The sequence below is a fragment of the Myodes glareolus genome, chromosome 10, assembly GCF_982192425.1.
Source record: "Myodes glareolus chromosome 10, mMyoGla1.1, whole genome shotgun sequence".
Classification (NCBI taxonomy): Eukaryota; Metazoa; Chordata; class Mammalia; order Rodentia; family Cricetidae; genus Myodes; species Myodes glareolus.
Window position 1 is genome coordinate 29443981 of NC_142035.1, and position 22097 is coordinate 29466077.

Below are 22097 nucleotides of genomic sequence, written 5' to 3' on the forward strand. Positions count from 1 at the left end.
AGAATTAGAGGTAATACACAGGTGATGAAGAGTTGGGGAACATGCTACTGCTGTGGACCAGAAAGGAACTGAAGAGAGGAGCCAGATCTGAGCTACAGTTGAGGCAGTGTGAAAACAGCTAAAATATAGGGGAGAGGAACAGGAAAGGGTGGGGTCAGTTTGAAAGAGCATTGGTTACTGGCAAGGAGCCAATGAAGGAAAAGAGTTCCCTATAAAAGGGAAGATCACTTCCAGGCTGTACTCACTGGCTTGTCCAGGCTCACATCAGCAAGAAATCAAGCTTGGATATTATTCCAAGTCTATGAAAATTATGGCCGGTCTACTCCATGTTCCTCTGCTCATACTGACCACTGTCATGGTGGCTCTGAACCTGAGCCTTTGCCCTATGTTGGTTCACACTCAGCAGAATGACACAGAAAAATGCAGTGTACAGGTGATTGGGGCCCCAGAGGCACTGCAATATGCTGTCAGCAAGTACAACGAAAACAGCGATGACTGGTTTCGAGATGTTGTTTTGCAAGAGGAAGATTTCAAATTACAGGTATGTGACCTTGAAGTAAAGGAGTCTGAATTTGTAACTTAGAAGACCATATATGTCGTATTAGTCCAGCATTGATTTGTTCCTTTTGCTCCACTCTTGAATGTAGTTCACTGTGATTTGCCACCAGTGATCTGAGGTGGACATCACAGCAGTATCCATAGGCCAATGTATCACACCAAGTCTTGTTCTAAGATTTGCTGTTTTCTGGATGCTCTTATATATTGAGTTTTCCCAAGTCAAATAGCCTCTACTAGGCTGTTTTAAACCTTGGAGACATGCTGCAGGTAGGTGCTTGTGTGTTCCTTAGTAAATTTCCCAGCCACACCCTGAAACAGTCTACAAATCAGAGTCCTCTTATAGGATGAACATCCTGCCATCAACATCCAAGAACCTGGAGTCAACTTCAACAAATAATTAAATGATCATAAAATAGACAAAATTATTATCACAACTCCATTCCACGCATGATTGTTTTTTATGTCTTTCATTTAATTATTATTCTGTCTATGGGGAATAGTAAGAGCAGACAAATATATAACCCAGAGACTTTCTGTCAATCCTTCACTACACTTCAATATTATATTTTACTGGATTGACAGCAGCATCTTTGTTCTCTCAAGGTCATGCATATATAGGAGACAATTTAGTGTCATTTCTTCCCAGAATTTTTAATTTCACCTTTTAAAAAATTAACTTTTAATTCATTCTTTGTGTCTTTCACATGAAGCATCTGGATACCACTTATTTCCCAGTCTCCTTCCATCTCCCTTCTTCTGGTGCAGCTCTAATTCTCCAGATAGAGGAAGGTTAGATCTAATGGGTCATTTACATTTTTAAATATTTTATCTGAAAAATAGATAAGTGACTATTTAGAAAACCATCCTGAATGTTTGTGTGTGGACTTTTCCAGAGTTGATTGGATCTAGAGGAGACTGCTGTGACCTAATCAATAGATTAGTCTTAAACATGCTGTCATTAACAAGTATCAATGAGTGATCAGTGGAGGGGCCTACTTGACCAAAGAGATCATTAGAGTCATGTTTTTCTCATCTTGTATTCTTTGGACCCTTCTTCTATGCCCTATTCTCTGTTGCCTGCCACCTGTTAGCTCCATGGTTCTCACAGACTTTCCTTACCATGACAGACTAGCATCTCTGTAATTCTGAACAATATATGAAAACAAATTGCTACAAGAGTTCCTTCATTCAGATATTTTGTGACTGTCCAGTAAAGTACAAGAGAATCATACCTTTAGGGATGCGAATCCCATTTCAGTTAAGTGAAACCTAATTCTAGAGGAAGCATGAGTTTCGCCTCAGTGTTCATAGTGTTCTAAAATCCTCATCTGCTATCACCTTTACTTCTGCACAGTTCTGCCAAGTTGTGTCTGAGATTCTCTGCAGAAAAAAAAGAGGTAAATTTCTTTAAATAAAAATGTAAGTCACATTGGAGAGATTCACAGTAAAAGATATTCCTATTAACAGTCACACTGAAGTTGTTGACAATAGAGGATCATTATTTTAGCTATTGAAACATTCTTTTAGTCAAGCTTCCCATATCCTTCTGTCCACATAGGGATGGACCGGGATCAAAGGTAGAAAATGATCGTTTGTTTTGAATGTGATCCAGGTATACTTTAGTCATGAACATCCCTACTTCACTTAGTATACCAGGATTGCTCTTTCCTGACCTCTATGCTGAAACTTAGAGTTATAAATGTCCTATAAACCGAACACATCACTTAGAAAATTCTGCATTATATGTCCTAACTCATTTATTAGCAATATTATACACTTATGAGGCTTGTTCAGAAGAAAATATAAGAGCTAGTTGCAGTCACCCCTCTTTCAGTGGTATGTGGATGATATTCATGGCAGGTCTTGAACGCAAGACATTCATGAATCCTAAGCATACCTACTGACACTGTGATGTAAAAGAGCTACATGTGAAGGTCAGTCTAATGTTTAAAGTGAATCATCTTTTTCTCTCTGTAGCATGAAGAAGATGGAACAAAATATCTCTTCCATGTGATCCTAGGCAAAAGCATATGTTCGAAGTCCAAGACTTTCTTTGCCTCCTGTCCCTTATATTACCCGTTTAAGGTATGAACATGGTTTATATTCTAGACCTATTATACATTCAGGAGGGTTTAAAATATGTATAGTTTGTAAAAGTCCATGTCATATCATACCTACAATTGTTCACATGTGTGAATACATTAAAGGGGTGTGTGTGTGTGTGTGTGTGTGTGTGTGTGTGTGTGTGTGCATGTGTGCACATGCATGTATGTACACTGGGTTATGGGGTGTTTTTACTCGTACTAAGACAAATTTCGAAAGGTACATATGTGACACAGTGGTGTTTCAAGAAATGAATGTATTTGTATGTGTGAAGAAAGGATGGTTATCTGTGAATGCACATGAAGATTATTTCATACATATATAGCATGGGGGCCTGATATATATGTACATTAAAATTCTGAGTTGCTTTCTGGGTCAAAGTGTAAATGAGGTACTCAGAGAAAATATCCTGAATGCTTTGGATATGTTTACTCTTGGACAGGACTGGACAGCCTCAGATTCCCTTTATGAGAAAAGTTCTTTACAGTCACAAAATGAGTTCCTGTTCAGATCACTCTAAAGGAAGGTAGTCCTTCAGTGCCTCCTCCTTGTAACCAATACAAAGATTTCCTATAAAATAACTGTTTTGAGATAAAGTGATTCTGTATACCACTTCAATTCTTCATCACGCTGCCATTACCTGCCAGGTAGTCTTCAAGACTTCCTGTGTACCAAGCCCCATATTCATCATTGCTCTCCCTGGTCAGCAATGATGTGAAGAAGGTACAGTTTATTGAATCAATCCATCTTTTGTGACCTCTAACATCCATACATGTGTAATAAGCTACTCCTTAAAGGCCATTTTGACAAGGAGATATGAAATCCTGTGAGCCTACGATGTTCACCTAGGCCTAATGATAGATGAATAGCTCTGGGTTGGAGATCAGCAGACTCCACTGATTCATGTGCAGTGTCACTGAATATGTTAGAGGTCTTGTGATATGTCTTATGGCATCATTCAAACTCCAATCTGACACTTCTGGGTACAAATTTTACTCTTAGTTGTAATCAGCACTAATTAGCCTCCTTTCTTCTTTTGCAGCAGAAAATCTGCCATTTTGAGGTTTATGTTGATCAACTGGACAACCAGATGTCCCTGACAAGTTCCAAATGTAACAGAATGTAAGTTCCTGTCAAACAGTGCTGTGTAGCTCTCACCCCTTTCTGACAGTGACTCAACATTCTCACAGATGATCTTGTGTTCTGGGTGTAATTCAAATTACCTGCAACAAGTTTCACAGTAGATTAAGCTGCTATGGCTAAGCTCTCATAACCCAACACCTGCCCATTGGTCTTTTCAATTTCCTATGCAAATGGTCCTTTCCAGTATTTCCTTATATTTGTTCATTAGTGGTTCATCAAAAAACTCTCACAAGCTCCTGATAAGTGGCCCCTATCTCAGGATGTGTAGAGTGAGGGGATGGGAAAGTTATTATTGGGAGTTAACATACACATATGAAGATCAGTACAAGGTCTGATATCACTGGAGTATTGAGAACTCAAATAAAGGAAGGGAGTGGAAGTCAGTTGTACAGATGGAGTGGCTATTTTCCGAGGGATGGGGCAAAAGGGAGCAATATTGCTGCTGCTGATCCTAAGCTTCTCTCATAAAACATATTCAGGTAGTAAAGTATATGTCAAGATACCAAGAATAGAGATGATCCACTCTCAAAAGCACAAGTTACCTAATGAAATTAGCCTCATTCTCTGCCCAGATTCGGAAATAATTCATATATGATGAGGAATGGATTCTATTTATATAAGGAAAATGTTTAAATACCTGTAAAGTCGGAGACTAAAAGTGTGTATTTATTATTGTGCACGGGCATTTATGTGAATTATTCATTAGTGAATACTAACAAGACTACAACAAAGGGTGAAATTATCCAGAGCTTTACAAAACTCACATAAAACCAAACAATCCTTGCTGATGTAATTCCATGGTGGAGATCGGTGATAGGTGATTACAGTCTTCTCTGTTCTGGTGCAGCAAAAGATTTTGTGTGGAGATTTCATCTTGAACCTGTCTGAAAATTACAAATAGACTCTCGCTACATAAAAACTCCCATTACATCAAACCACAATGAGCTAGGGAGGCACTTTAATGATTGGATTTTTATGTGGCCACACTTCTATAGAAGAGGGCCATAATTCTGTCTCTAAATGGAAATCACAGTAATAAATACATGTACTTTTTAACTGTTCCCTATCATCCTTCTACATACAGCTTATGACACAAATATTGAATCTACCTCTGTCTGGACACTGAAACAGCACAGTCAAATCCCTTCCATAACAAGCAAATATGAGGAACCTGTCTTGAGTGCTTTTCCCCTAAAAGTGAAGATGATAATGGTGTCCCACTCTGAATGTTTGGAGTTCATGTCCCTCATTCTATGAGAGTGCACCTCAGGGAAAGTGAAACCTCAACCAAAGACTACATTCATAACCAACAAAAGGAAAAATGTATCATCCTTCCCCTTCTTTATCCGAAGTTCCTGGGATGCAAAAAAGTAAACTCCATTCAAGAGATCATGGGCTGTTAAGAGTTGAATCTAATTTGAATCTATGATGATCATGATGCATAGTTTAATTAGGGATCCCACAATGTCTTTCAAGAGAAGAGAGTCTGACACAAAATATTTCACAGCAACTGGGCCCTGAATTCAACTTTCCCACAAGAAAGTGCTAAATAATGTCTGTATAACCACCCAGAAACATTTCAATGTACCAATTGTTAGATATCTCATCTCCTTCAAGGACAGCTGTGCTCAGTTACTTACTCCCTCTTATCGTGACCTACTCAGATTGATATCAAGACATCTCTTACTTGTGTGGCTATCTGATTCTTCTTAGACTCACGATGAGCTATTGCATGTGGATAGCAGGAACACAAGCTATTTAAAATACCAGTTCTAGAATCTGGTAGTCCACATGCTATTGCAACCACAACTATGTGTAAGAAACCCAGACCCTACTCCCCTTGACTACAAAATTCACTTTTATTTACTTGAAATATTAAGGCACAGTTGTTGATTTGTAATGGTATCCACATAAACATATATAACAGTGCCCTGTTGAAAGAAAATATGAATCAGAGTTTAGGTTTTTGGTTACTTTTTTAAATTTTAATCTATGTCACTATTTCTACATGCTTAGCACTAGATCTCAAAATCCTTTGGTTAATATTTCTGTCCTTGAGAGTGACATACCTGGGGGCTAAGTTTTTTGTTCAATTTCGTTTCCCATTTTATGGGAATTGGATGGTGACCCGAAAGTAAATATTGCCCCTATTTTAGACAACTTCCTTCTGGATTGCCAAACTAGGAAGACCACCCAGGGATGCTCTAAGTACCACTGACAGTTGAGATCTTGAGTAGTCTGGAGAACGGAGTGGCATTCCTAGATACCCGATATGAGGTCAGTACAGAAGCTCCCCTACACCTCCTATCATAGGAAAACATTCAGTGTGCTTGGTTCAGATAAATCTCAGTGAAATGCTTGTTCACAGAACTGTGAGCAGAGAAAAGTGATTGTCATTCTCTTGATTAGCACAGGTGACTGGATACACAGCCTTTCTAGGATGCACATTATATCCCTCTCTGTGTCTCTGCCTCTGTATTGGTGTTTCTCTATCTCACTCTTTGTCCATATATGTGTTTGTTTCTTGCTGTTGTTGTTGTTGTTGTTGTTGGTGGTGGTGGTGGTGGTGGTGGTAGTGGTGTGTGTGTGTGTGTTTGTTTCTTGGGTGGGTATCTCAGTAGAGTTTGTGTGTAGGCAAGTGGTCATGTCAGCAGCTTTGGTTGGGTAGGAATAGCTTCATTGGCTGACACTAACAGAGGACTAGTGTTTTGTATTCACATTTAGGTAAACTGACAACCAGTTAGTTTTTCTATTGACTTTTATTCCCTGATGTCTAGCCATGGTGTGAGGTTGATTGCTCTCATGTTCACTCTTCTTAGGGATAATATCAGCAGTGCAGTGACTGAATCCTGCTGAGAGTAGCCCCAGGAGGAAGAGGTACTTGTTCACTCTGTAAAGTCTGCAGGCAGATCAATGACATTCCACTGAGTCCAAGACACAATCGATAACCCACAGAGAATTGATTTCCACAACTCATTCAGAATTCTTCCTTCACAGGATAAGAGAAATTTGCATACTTGAAATACAGGAATGTTTCAAGCTGTAAAGAAATTCTTGTAATAACTGCTCATTAAGTCTGACTATTGAAGAGATAATGTTTTCAGTAGGCCACTTACTCATGTCCAACTTATTTTCAATTAGAAATGCAATCCCAGACATGACTATGGTGAAGCACAATTTGACTGACTGGATATGAGAGATTACGGGCTTTCCCTATGGATTCAGGAATGAGTCCATGATTTCTGTCATGTCCAGTTTTCCATCTGGAAATGAGACTCCCTTAAATAGTTGTGAAAAATGCTTGATGATTATGTCATATTTTTTGGATCCCTCCTAGAAAAATGCTATAATGACGAAGCTTAAGGAAAAATTTGCTTTATATATTATTCTGGGTTTTAGATGTGGGAGTCAAGATGATAAATAAATGAATAAATAAATAAAACTATCAGCATTGTGGTCTAGAAGCAGATAACAGGTAATACAGTGAGGGGGCCATAGCAATATACGACCTCCCAAAACACAGGCACCTAGTGACATAATCCTTTAAGTATCACCACCACCAACGTCTCAGTATCTCTTGATAATTACATAATCTATGTATATGATCAATGGATTTTGTCAGAGCACTCTGATGAGCATCATCACCCAGTTAGTTCTGTTAATTCCGTCTTACAGGGATGCATGTAGGTTTTGATAAAAAGTCTCCTAAACATTTCTCAGTCCATCTTTGGTGAATATCTGGGTTAATTAGCATGGGATTCCTCTGAGTTATTTCAATGCTTGGGCCAACAATGATAATGAGTCCTGGGAAACACAAGGTTAAAGCAAGGGAATACTGATAGAACTGGAGGAACTGGGCTGGTCTTAACTAATTTCACCTTTTCTTAAAAGTAGAAAAGATCTCTGCACTCATCACATAAGAGGGCACTTTTCTACATGTGTCACTGTTGGCAAAGGCAACCTTTGGGCTTGTTTGATTACTTTTCCAGACATGGTTAAAAAATGAGAACATGAAGTAGTATGAAGTCCTATTAGTCTAAATTTTAACGTTCTGCCAAGATTTACCATGAGGAAATTTAGCCTTGGAAAAGTGCCTTTGTCACTTCTTTTCATTGTTGATAATACATTAATCTGGGGAGAATGAAACCCACTGCTTTGCATTCAGATATATTTCAGGATATACCTTACTCAAAGTCAGAAGGAAATCTCTAGATAATTACGAAATCTTTACATTTAGAAGGAAGAGACAACAATTCTCTAAAGTTGTCACTAGAAATGTTCCAAGACTCCCATGCAAACAGAATGAAGGTTCCTCTGTCATCTTTGTAATGCTATTAAAAGAAAAAGAGACATATCTGAAGCATAGCTGGTAATCTGAATTGAACCTTGAACAAATATTACAATCAGCCAAGCAACATTTTAATTTGTTATGTCACTCTGGATTCTGATCTGAGAAATGTGTTCTTATGGGTCTTTACTGATGTTCTTCATCAAACATATTTGCCCTCAGATACAGGGAACATCAGAGGACTTTATTATTCTGGGGAATCAATTTGTACTTCAGGTTCATGTCAGAGTGAAAGCCATAAATCTGGACATAGCTGGATAGATCCTTATTTAACACAAAGATTTCCAAAAGTGTGCAAAGGCTGAGCAGAAAAGATCTTCAGGAGAAAAGTCATTTCTAAGAGTGGCGAATGGTGAACATGTAGAACCTGAATGTAGTTGTGTATGACATAATCTGTATGGATAATGATACCTGATTTTCAAAGGTAATTATAGGAATGTAGAAAAAGAGTTTTAAAATATCTTTGTTGGGGAACTGGAAAGGTACATAATGTGTTTCTTATCCACAGTTTCAGACAAAATATGACATTTATAGTCCCTCAGGAGAAAGAGAGGGTTGCAGCAGAAATGGCATAGGTTCCACTAAAATAAAGTGTGAATGACTGAGAGGTAAGGCTGTGTGCTACTGCTCCAGATGCTTCTAAAGTAAACCTACAGTCAGTGTAAGAACTAAATGAATTCCACGTCAGAGACCGTACAATTAAAGCTCCTTGTGGTAGGTTTACACTATTCAGTTGTCTCTCAGAGGTCTCTTCACATTGCTGCTGAGCCCCGAAGAGGCTGATGATGCAGAGTCCATGTTGGAAGACCCTGATGTGGATCTACTGTCAGGGACTGACTGCAAAGATTTGGAGGACTTGGAATGATCCTACTTATAGCTTGGCCAGCTTTAGCACCCCCAGGATGAAAGCTTTCAAATAGTATGATATGATGATAACACTCACCAATGGAAATTCTGTATAAGTGTCTGTCAGTATCATTTTAAGGTTCATGTGAGAACTAGAGTGAGGGTTTTCAACAGGGGCAGTGGGGACATGGAGCAGGCAAGTCATGGTCTTCTTAGACTTGGACTTGGATCCAAGGCTGGATATGGAGCTGAAGTGAGTGTGGAGTAGACATTGAGAACAACCTGGGATTCTGGTGACCTTTTATTTTTCTCTCTTAGCTTGTCTGGGGTATTGTACAGCCTCTTACTCAATACCCATTCTTATACTGTTGCTGTCCTTCATGCTTCCTTCCGCTTCACACTGCTCTTGCTTGCCCCCAGAAATGGGTCATCCTCTGCATCATCCACACCAGGGACATCTTCATCCTGCTTCTTCATCTCTTCTGCAACTTCTCTTCTTCTTCACTCTCTAATATATTCCAGTTATTTCTGCACTGTAACTTACTTCCCAGATCCTACCCAATTTCTGATCTCACAGGTTGATCCTCTTGGACAAAATCCTGTAACTTTCAAGTTGAACTCATAATGTCCCCCAAATTCTTTTATTTTAGTGAGTCAAAGAAGATATTGCTCTCGTCAACTCTAAAGAGGAATTTGAATAGAGTAATCATGAATATTCAATCCAGCCCTCTCTGAAGGAATGTCTTGGTGAATCCTATTGAAATAAATTTTAATAGTGCAAAATGTGAAGCTGTTTTCATTCTCTGACACATTATCACTAATCTCTACAAGTCGAGGAATCATCCTGAACATTTTCTGGAGTGGGATACCACAGAAATTCCAAATACCCAATACATCAACTATCTATTTTCATTAGTAGGCCATTAGAAATAGGTGATATGATGCTATTCTTGAAGACTCTATACACTTACATTCATGATACAGAAAAATACTTACATAACTTATTTGGAAGTGTTTTCTATTCCAACTAGAGTTCAGTACTACAAAAACTGTTACTTGGATGGCTACTTACTATATTTATTCAACCTTCTTGCTCAACATCAAAACCCCAAAATTCAAGATAAATCTTACTTGAAGAATATATACTTTCCAAAACCTGCACTTTTTTAGAGAGGCAAATGATGACAGTGTGGTTGGATTTGAGGTCAAATCTACAGAGGTAAATTGTTTCCCACAAAAATAAACCTAGGGACAAAACCCAATTTGCAGAACATGATAAACCTGGCAGCTGAAATATAGAATCTTTAGCCAAATTGATTAAAGGTTATAACAACTTTGAGAAATTTACATTTCTATTTATTTACAAGCATTTGTGCTAGATTTAGTTTGAGTGTACTCTCTTTCAAATAAACAGTTGTAAATGCAGAGAATTGTGATCTCAAAACAACAGTTGTATGAGTTTATCTCATTGTGTTCTCTGATATTATGAAAAGATATCCATACCATCTCTTCTGAAGCATTTGACAGAATGAGAAAGAGGGGAAGGAAAGAAGTATGAGCTTGAAGAGAGTGAGAAAGTCTGTAAAATGACGTGTGGGGGAAAAGTTGAAGGGGTCCAAAATATTATGGTTGCACTACATGTTTCTGAGATTTTCCAGGATAGGGGATGGCACTGTCTTTAATTGTTGAACTTCAGAATTTGAACCCATCTGCCATCAGTGAATACTTTCAATGCAGTGCTCTTGTAGATAACCCTGGTATCTTAGTTTGATTTCTGTCACTCTGATAAATACAAATATTTAAAGTAATTAAAAAAATATTTATTTCATCTTATATGTTTTACTATATCATTAAAGGGAGCTAAGGGAGATACTTAAGACAGGTTCTTGTCTTTTTGTTTTGAAAGTCAGTTTCAGAGCATACAAACTGTATGCCTATATGAATATTCTTTTGCATATGAAAAACATAGTAGAGGAAATATGCTTCTCTTTAAAATTTAAACAGTACATTAAACATCTTTTTGTTGTATATTAGACATAAGGAAGAAGCTTGAGGCTGAAAACTTGGTTTAAAAAAGCATATATTAGTGTTCATCGAGTAAAGGTTATATTCACAATAAAGAGAATTTTTGTGATATCACTTTTATTGTTTCTGCATTTCAAAAATTTTACTCTGTTACACTAGCATTCAAGATTAATCTGTGTAAAACAATGAATTGCTTAATGTTGAAAAGCTGAGAGTTTCCATTTACTCAGCTAGTGAAAAAGAATCCTGAGCCTGTGTGATGATGAATTCCTTTAATCCCATTGCTTAGGAAGAAGAGGAAGATTGATATTTTAGCATCAGACATAAAACGGTCACTATAGGTAGATAGATGCCTTCTAGAATTAATTAGTATGACACTGTCTCAAAACAACAAATTCCTTTTTAAAAAAGAAGTAAGGAAGGAAAGAAGAAAAAAATCAAAAAAGCAAATTTGAAAGAAAGTAAGCAAGTGAGAGAGAATGTCAGAGACAGAGAAAGGAAGGAATAAAGAAAGAAAAAAGAAAGGAAGGAAAGAATAAAAGACAGGAGGCAAAGAAAAAGAAAAAAGAAATGGAGAGGAGTAGAAAAACAGAAGGAAAGAAAGAAAAAAAGAGAATGAAAGAGGAAAGAAAGAAAGAAAGAAAGAAAGAAAGAAAGAAAGAAAGAAAGAAAGAAAGGAAGAAAGAAAGAAACAAACAAAGAAAGAAAGAAAGAAAGAAAGAGAAAAATTGGAAAGGCCAATGCACACAAAATTGATTGTTTGTCTCTCTACTGCCATGCTTGCTCTGTTTCTTTAGACGCACTCACCACCATTGTACAGAGAAAACAACTGTAAAGAATGTACTAAGTTTCTAGTTACCAGCAGCAGATGCTGCTTCCGAGTTGATGACTTGAAAGGCATGCAGCTGATTGCAATGGATGGAGTGGGTGGAACTGAAAAAGCTCAGGATCTGTAAATAATCTAACAGTCTGTGCTACTAGTTTTTTGTACATTATTGTTACCTGATTAGAATATTAGGGTTCAGTCTAGCCTCTGCCATACCAAGGTAATTGATGTTCTGAATTTTGTCCAGAGTCTCTAGCATCTATCTAATCTTTTTATAGCTATATAAAAATTCATTTGCTTGCTTGAATTTAGCCTTATTCTTAAGTTGAGATTATAGTGATATCACTGAACCTGAAAATAGACATGGACGTCAGAGACATTGTTTTGAGCCTGATACTATAACAGACTTTGAATAAATTAAATATTGGACTCAAAATATTACCTCACCATGGCAAAGTTCAAAGTTACCTACTCAGAAGAAGTGAAAAATGAAAAAAAAACATAAGAGACTGCTTCTTACTTCTAGAAATGTGGACACTAAATTGAATTTCATCACTAAAAGGTCCTTGTGAATAAACATTTAGAAGGAGAGACATGAGTTGGTCTTGGAAAGCTCAATTCCCCTGAGATCTAGAGGTGATCCAAAGTCAGGTCCCACAGGCTTGTCTGTAGACTTTGCCCCATGTATCACTGGAGAGACAACAGTAAATCATTTGACACAATACTAGGATTCTTCATTTACCAACATCAGCTTTTAATTTGCTGTTGAAAACTGAGAATTTCACATTTATGTGGGATTCCCCTGTATGCTGTGAGTACCATTGGTTAATACAGAAACTGCTTTGAGCCTATAGAAGAGAAGGGCAGACAAGAACAAGGTGGGGAAAACTAAACTGAATGCTGGGAGAAAGATGGTAGAGTCAGGGAGAAGCTATGTAGCTCAGTCAGAGACAGACGCTGGAACTTTACCCGGTAAACAACACCTTGTGGTGATACACAGGTTAATGAAGATGGGTGAATTTGAAGTAAAAGCTAGTCAAAAAGAAGCTTGAGATAATTGGCCAAGAAGTGATTTAATTAATATGGTTTCTGTGTGGTTATTTCGGGTCTGAGCAGCTGGGCATCCAGGAAACAAAAAAGTTCTTTCCTACAACACCAGATGCTTGAATGGGGATGTCACTGGTTCTCCTTTACCTCTGCCAAAAGGGAAGCAGTGACCTATCACAATCATCTATATTCTATTTCCATAGAACTAAAGGCACATGTCTAAATTTCCATAATAATTTTGAATCAAAGATGAAACACTGTTCTAACAAATAATAGTTGGGTAGCATTTCAGGTTCATGTAAATGCAGTACAGCATTGAGCTGCATTATTTGGTAGGAAGAAGAGTTCCACTAGAGTTTCACAGATCATGACTCAGACTGAACCAAGATTTCTTACTCTAATACTCACAAGTTGAATATTATGCAATTTAGGATGCCTTGGAGTGTGTAACTTAAGCAAAAATAAAAGAACACGTGGGGCTTATAGGAATGTAAAGCACACAGAGGTTGTTGTTGTTTTCTTATCACAGAGTGGCTCTAGAGGGATCCAGTAGAGTCTACAACCCGTAAGGGAAATATGTTCTATCCATAAATATAGGAAATCAGACTATCTTTATTGTGAATTTTTTGTTTGAGATTCTCAGGCATTGTCTGTGAAAAGCAATGAACAGCAACCAAGCTTATATACATCCATGTTTTAATTTTGTTCATTGATACCTCTAATATCTATGTAGGCAATGCATATACATCATGTCTGTAGAAGAATATGTTACAAGTGTAGTGTTACAGATATATTCTGACTTATAGGAAAGGTAGACTATACTTAGAGCCACAATTGTTCAGTTCTGGAAGCTAGACATACAATAGGACAGCTCAGCCCTATGGAAAGTCATTTATATTTCTGTCTACTGTACATTGTTTTAAAACACATTCTTGATTACAGAGGAAATTTCCATAGCTTCTTACTAATGAAAGAATTGGGGAAATTTGGGGAAAACACAGAAAATGTTCTTTGCCTGATTATGAAACTTGGTGAGATAAATATACTGAAACAGAAAGGAACTTGATTATGATGAATAAACTTTCTAAAGAACCTAGAGCTTTGGGGTTGACTGCCTATGGTCTTAAAAATAAAAATGACAAGTATTGGAATTGTGAGAAAACCAATTGAAAACGTATGAAAATGGAGTAAAACCCCCTGAACTATGTTTCTGTAAACTGTAGGGTAGTTAGCCTCTGAGGTGAAAGCCTCAAAAGTTGTTTTATGATTAACTCAGGTAAGAATTAAAAATATAGTGGCTGACATTGAACTTGGGATCTGGGAAAGTGTAATAATGAATGATGATTGTCTGACTTCAAAGAATCTTTGTACTTTTTGTGAGCTGCATTGCCAATGTAATGATTAACCTGTAACAAGAAAAAAAGACACATTTTCCTTGTGTAAAATTTACAATAATAGACTGAGATTTGATGCTCAGGGAAGAGAAAGAAAGTAGAAGAAGAACATTTCCTGCAGCTGTTATCCTGGGAGTTTGCACCAGAATCCTGTGTTTGTGTAGTCACTTCACCTTCCAGACATTCCAAATTTTAGATCCGGTTCTCTGGTGAGGCTGGTCCCCAGCAATAGGACCTGCCTTACTGTTAGTGCCACATCCATCGCAGTATTGTGGAACCACATCAGGACTGTGCAGTACTTGTTGTAAAAAACCATACTCCTCTGGATGATACAACAAACATGGAGGATAAATCAAAAATTTCAATAGAAAATAGGAAACATATTTTGGCAGACATTGATAAATGATCAAAGAGCAACCAGAGTGTACAAATAAATAAAATTGTACTTGAAGAATTACTGGACACAGGTGTGGACTATTATCAATCCAGACTCTTGGTATCCAAAATGGCCCCTGCAGAAGATTGATATTCAATTCCTAAGAATTGGAACCTTATCTAAACTAAAACAAAGCATGATATGGGTTGAATGAATATTGCCAGAAGGATAGAGAAAAAGGCTGAGGCAATATGTGCCTAATATAGCAGTGAATCTATGGGGTCATGATCTGTTGCAGCAATGGAATATCCAGATTAATATTCCTGCAGTCTCAGAAATAAAAGATAAGCCAATGCATGTTTCTGTGAAGGATATAATAAGATACTGTTTAAAAAACAGTCACCAGTCGTTCGGGATTTACAAAAACACAAAACAACTAGCAAAACTTCAGATGTCTCAATGCACCTACCTATAAAATGGTTAAATGAGGAAACAATATAGGTTAAACAATGGCCTTTAACAGAAGAGAAACTGCAGGCGTTAGAACAGGTGGTATAGGAGAAACAAGATTCTCAGCATATTGAAAATCAAATATTCTCTATTTTTTTATGTGGATACTTTGTGCTATGAACTTTTCTCTTAGCACTTCTTTAATAGTGTCCCAATGATTTGGGTACATTTTGTATTCATTTTTATTGAATTCTAGGAAGTCTTTAATTTCATTCTTTGTTTCTACATTGACCCAGGGGTGATTTAATCATTCTCTGTTCAATTTCAATGTGTTTGTAGGCTTTCTGAGAGTAGTGTTTGTTGTTAAATTTTAACTTTAAACCATGAAGATCAGAAAATATACAGGGGGTTGCACCTATTTTTTTTAATTTGGCGATTTGCTTTGTTCCTGAGTATGTGGTCAATTTTAGAGAAGGTTGAATGAGGTGCTGAAAAGAAGGTATATTCTTTCCTGTTTGGGTGGAATGTTCAATAGATGTTCATTTTGTTGTTCATGACATCTGTTCTATTATTTCTCTGTTAAGTTTCTGTCTATTTAACCTGTCCTTTGGTGAGAGTGGAGTGTTAAAGTCTCCTACCATGAGTGTTTAGGGTTTAATGTGAGATTTAAGTTTTCATGATTTCTTTACAAATGTGAGTACTACTGTATTAGAGGCATGGATGTTCAGGATTGAGACTTCATCTTGATGGATTGCTCCTGCTCTCAATCTTTTCGGGCTGATTTTAGGTTGAAATCTATCTTGGTAGATAATAGAATAGCTACATTCTCTTGTTTCTTTTGTTCATTTGATTAGAAAATATTTTCCCAAATCTTTACTCTGAGTTAATATTTGGTTTTGACATTGAGGTGTGTTTCTTGCATACAGCAGAAGGCTGGATCCTGTTTTCATAATCATTCTCTTAGCTTGTGTGTCTTATAGTTGATTTTAGTTTATTGATATTAAGATATATTAATGGCCAATGATTGCATGGCTGGGGCAGATGAAGAGGCCACTGGCAGTGGTACCAGGATTTATCCCTACTGCTTTTACTGGCTTTTTGAGAAACTGTTCTCTTTGAAAGGATACTTTGCTCAGTCTAGATAAAATAGAAAGGCTTGAACCTTCCCCAAAGCAATATGTCTTACCCTCTCTGAGGACTGGATGGGAGGGTGGGTATAGAAGTGGAAAAAAATTGGAGGGTGGGAGAGAGTGGCTTGGATTGGGTATGGATAATGAAATTTAAAAATTTAAGAAATATCTTTTAGAATAAAAAATTTTAAAAAGCAGAATTGACCAACCCTTGAAATTCTCCTTAATTTGTTGTTTTAAAATCTAAAAAAATAAAGAATGGTAACAGATATAAGAGATGTCCATAATATGATTCAGCCAATGAGCCCTCTAAGTTCTGAATTTTTTTGCCTTCCCTATTGCCTAAAAGATGGGCTTTTATAGTTATTGTTTTAAGAAATTGTTTCTTCACTGTGCCTTTACAAAAAAAGGACAGAGATAAATTTGCCTTCAAAGTGCCTACTTATATTAATTCTCAGCCCAATAAGAGGTAACAATGGAGGATCTTACCACAGGGAATGGTCTCACCCAGGCCAATGTTTTGTAAGTTAGCCATTGGAAATAATACCTAATCAATTTCTTAAATCTATAGTTTACCATAACATGGATGACATTTTGCTATCTGATTCAAATGTAGATAATTTAGAAAAAAATATTTGAAGAAGTAAAGACAGTTTGTTTAATTGGGAATTACTAATTTTTTCCTGAAAATATATAAAGAGGAGATTATGTCAATTATCTAGGTTATAAAATATATTTACAGAACATTAGAATGCAAAAAGCAAAATTTAGGAAAGATTGATTGAACTCTTAATAATTTTCAAAGACTGCCACGATTCATTTCCACTTCTGGGATAACAACTAATATAATAATTCACTTAAACAAAATCTCTAATGGTGATAAAGACCTAAATAGCAGCAGAAAATTAACAGCTGAAGTTGAGAAAGAATTGACTTTGTTTGAAGAGAAAATCCAGAAGCCACGTGTAAATCATGTGAATCCAAGTCTTAAGTGCATTCTAGTCATACTGCCGTCAAAAATTAACCCTATACTAATTTTAATGTAGAAGAAAGATATTATTTTAAAATATATCCTTTTTACTGCATAAATCCTGTGAAAATGAAAATCTTATATGGAAAAGGTCTCTGAATTGTTTCTAAAAGGGAAATTGAGATTGTCAATTTGTAAGAATTGACCCAGCAGAGATTATTATCTTTTACTAATGATGAAATTAAAAAGTCATGGAAAGACAATGAACCCTGGCAAACAGCTTGTGCTATTTTGGGGGGGGGTTAATAACAACTATACCAAAAGTGATAGCATTAACTTTACCAAGAGAGCTACTTGGATCCTCCATTGCATTGTACGTGACACATCAATAACTGTAGCGTGTACATTCTGTAATGATGCAAATAAATCAGGAAAGTAAGATTATATTTCAGAAGATTTAAGTTAAGTGGAACAAAGACCTTAGAATTCTGTCCAAATATCAGATTTATAATTTTTTCTTATGATACTAAGGGATTTTAAAGAAAGTCTCAATATCTTTATTGATTTGTAATATGCAGAAAGAGTTGTTTTGCATATTGAAACCACTGAATTTATACCAGTTGATACAGAATTGGCTTCATTAATTTATTCAGCTTCAAGATATATTCAGGAATAGGCTTTGTACCATATGCATTAGACACAACCGATTGCATAATCTGTCAGGACTGCTAGCATAAGGTAATGCAGAAATTAATCAATTATTGATTGGAAATGGGCTGAAGGCCTCAGAATTTTATTACAAAAATCAATAGCCTAGGATTAAAAACGGAGTGTTCTATTACATGACAACAAGCTAAGGATATTATAAGAAGACATTTTACTGTTTCATTATATAACCAAATACTGCTACCTAAAGAGATTAAACCAAAGGTTAATCAAAGGAAATAAATATGGCAAATGGATCTGTTCTAATTTGTATAATGGATGTGTTTTAATTTGTAGAATTTAAAATTTGCCATATTTAATATTTACTAGTTAAGTTTAATATTTAATATTTACTAGAAGTTATGACCATCATGGGTATACCTGCACAAATAAAGACAGACGACAGTCTAGTATATGCCCTTAAGAAAATGAAACAGCAAGCATTGGGAGTGTGCTCTTGACACATGGCAGAAGTCTGGACAGAACATAGACATTCCCTGACCCCCTTAACTCCCTGGTCATTCTGCAGGGGCTGCTCCACCCTGCTCCACCCTCTCTCTTCCTATCCCATCCTAGATTTTCACCCAGGAACCCCTTCCCCTTCTTCCTCCCTTACTTAGGGCCATAAAATTCCCCAGCTCAACACCTGTGGGTACTAGGACAGGGTGGTGAGTGCAACAGGGCAGGCCAGAGATCTTTTGTTTCAATAGCCTGCCAGCAGCAAGGTAGGCCTTTTGTCAGTGAGATCCCTGAATAGCAAGGGACACTGATCCTGTAGCAGAAGATCCATTAGAGGGGTGAGTGTGCTCCTGACCCACAGCAGAAGCCCGGAAACGGAGCATAGACATTTCCCGACACCCTTAACTCCCTGGTTATTCTGCAGAGGCTGCTCCACCCTGCTATGCCCTCTCTTCTCCTATCCCATCCCAGCTTTTCACCCAGGAACCTCTTCCCTTCTTCCTCCCTTCCTCAGGGCCATAAAATTCCCCAGCTTATCCTGTTTGGTCACTGGGACATGGTGGAGAGTGCAACAGGGCAGGCGGGAGTTCATTTGTTTCAATAGCCTGCCTGCAGCAACGTAGGCTTTTTGTCAGCGAGGTCCCTGACCAACAAGGGAACCTGACCCTGTAACAGGAGATCCATTGGAGAGCATTTGAAGGAAGATATGGGCAGGCGCCAAGGCAAGAATGTCTCCAACAATCTGAAAAACAACATGAAAACACCAGAAACCAGCGACCCTACAACAGAAGGACTTGAACACTCTAATCGAGAAGAAGTGGAAAAAAATGACATTATGAAAGTGATAGAGTCCCTTAAACAGGATATGAACAACTCCCTTTAAAAAATGGAAGAGTAGTATAACAAAAGGTTTGAAGACATGAATAAATCTGTAAAAGATACCCTGGGAAACCAAGAAAAAAATCAATCAAACAGGTAAAGGAAACAGTTCAAGAACTGAAAACTGAAATGGAGGAAATGAAGAAAACACAAACCTAGGGCAGGCTGGAGATGAAAAATCTAGGTAAACGAACAGAGACTACAAAAACAAGCATAACCAATGGAATACAAGAGATTGAAGAACAAATCTAAGATTCTGAAGATACCATAGAGAAAATAAATGCTCTGATCAAAGAAAATGGCAAATACAACAAATTCTCATCACAAAACATTCAGGAACTGTGGGACACAATAAAAAGATCAAACCTAAGAATAATAGGGGTAGAAGAAGGAGAAGAATTGAAGGTCAAAGGCCCAGAAAATATATTCAACAAAATTATAGAAGAGAATTTTCCCAACCTAAAGAACGATATTTCTATGAAGGCTCAAGAAATATACAGAGCACCGAATATACTGGATAAAAAAAAAAACTCCCTCGCCATATAATAATCAAAACACAAAACATACAAATTAACGAAAGACTATTTAGAGCTGCAAAGGAAAAAGGTCAAGTAACTTATAAAGGTAAACCTATCAGACTTACACCAGACTTCTCTATGGAAACCATGAAAGCCAGAAGGCCCTGGATAGAGGTAATGCAGAAACTAAGAGACCATGGATGCAAGCCCAGACTACTATACCCAGCCAAGCTATCATTCACTATCAATGGAGAAAACAAAATATTTCAGGATAAAAACAAATTTAAACAATATGTAGCCACAAATCCAGCCTTACAGAAAATAATAGAAGGAAAATCACAACCCAAGGAGTCCAATATTGCCAACACTGCCTACAATAACTCAGACATCTAGCAACCCTTCACAAGCACAACTCAAAGAAGGGAAACACACAAACTCTACTACCCACAAATAAAAAATAAAAAAATAACCGGAGTCAACAACCACTGGTCATTAATATCACTTAATATCAATGGACTCAATTCACCTATAAAAAGGCACAGACTTAGAGATGGGATACAAAAACAGGATCCAACATTTTGCTGTTTACAAGAAACACACCTCAACCACAAAGACAGGCATCTACTCAGAGTAAAGGGTAGGGAAAAGGTTTTTCAAGCAAATGAACCTAAGAAACAAGCGGGTGTGGTCATTCTAATTCCTAAGAAAATTGAGTTCAAACTAAAATCAATCAGAAGAGATGGAGATGGACATTTTATACTCATAACAGGAACAATTCATCAGGAGGAAGTCTCAGTCCTGAATATCTAGGCCCCTAATATAGAAGCACGCATTTATGTAAAAGAAACAGTACTAGAAATCAAGGCAGTCATCAAACCACACACACTAATAGTAGGAGACTCCAACACACGTCTCTCACCAATGGACAGGTCAATCAGACAGAAATCTAACAGAAAAATAAGAGAATTAATGGAGGTAATGAATCAAATGGACTTAACAGACATCTATAGAACATTCCACCCAAATAGGAAAGAATACACCATCTTCTCTGCAGCTCATGGAACCTTCTCGAATATTGACCACATACTCGGACACAAAGAAAACTTCCACAGATACAAAAAAAAATACTAGTAACCACCTGTGTCTTGTTGGATCACAAGGGAATAAAGTTAGAATTCAACAGCAATGCTACCCCCAGGAAACCTACAAACTCATGGAAACTGAACAGTCAACTTCTGAACCATCCCTGGGTCAAGGAAGAAATAAAGAAAGAAATTAAAGTCTTCCTTGAATTTAATGAAAATAAAGACACAACATACTCAAGTAAAATTTTATGATTCTCAGAGATTTCTGATGCAGTTTGACAGCTGAAAGGTTTTGTCTTTTAAAATGACAGCCTTATCAAATAAATTTCACTATAACTTCTTAATATAGTCTAAATAAAATGTGTTTTAAGATAGAGAGTTTCAAGTTATCAAGGTGAGTGCCTGCAAGTTATAAAGCTGTGAGGACAAATGCAAGTTATCAATTTTCTCTCTCATGTTGCCTTTCATAGCCTTAATCTATTCATCAAACTCTGGTTGAGTACTACTCTAAAGAGACTTTTCATTGTCCTGAAACATCTGTCACAGTAATTCTGACATAGATATAATGCTGTCTATAAAATGTATGCATCTAAAACTTAATTTTTACAAACTCAAAGTATTCTTGTGAGTTTCAGCGAGCCAAATTGAAGGACTCACCTTTACCAAGTTAGATCCACACCTCTCAAATCCCTGGTCGTGAACTTTTTATCTCTCCCTAAACTTAACTTTGTCTTCTGCTCTGTCAACATCTTACTTTGTCCAAGACACACCAAATATTTTCTCACTACAAAGCCTGGACTGGAGTAAAGTGACCAGATACTCCAATATATAACTAAAGCTTTCTCTGACCCTCAAAGAAAGACTTTGACATCCGTAAATAAGAAGGAAGCAGTCTTGAGAACCTGCCATCCCAATGCCATCAACCTGCCATGCCTAACTTCCCACCTTTTTATTATATGAAAAAGAGAAGTATATTGTAATCTGCTGGCCTGGCCTGTCACCTGGGTGTCCTTTCTTATTTGTTTTCTTGGTTTTACCTTAATTTCTGGCCCCGAGTTTTTATTATTTATGCTTCACTATCCTTCCCTAAATTCAAACATGTTGTTAAAAAATATCTGAGTTTCTGTCTCATATCAGCAGTCACCTGATATGAAACAGAAGGAAAAAAATAGGAAAAACTTTACTTTTCTCCATAACTATTTTTATGTCTATGGTATCTTTTGCTGAATATATGT

At 36.9% G+C, this 22097-nt stretch overlaps 1 protein-coding gene across 1 annotated transcript; it reads left to right on the forward strand.

Annotated features, from left to right (window-relative positions):
* Nucleotides 1-310: 310 nt before the first annotated feature.
* On the forward strand, nt 311-9017 carry LOC148120601 (cystatin-S-like). Its single transcript, XM_087910863.1, has 4 exons — nt 311-541; nt 2536-2643; nt 3704-3783; nt 8897-9017. The coding sequence occupies exons 1-4, from the start codon at nt 311-313 to the stop codon at nt 9015-9017; spliced, it is 540 nt and encodes a 179-aa protein (XP_087766989.1).
* Nucleotides 9018-22097: the final 13080 nt, after the last annotated feature.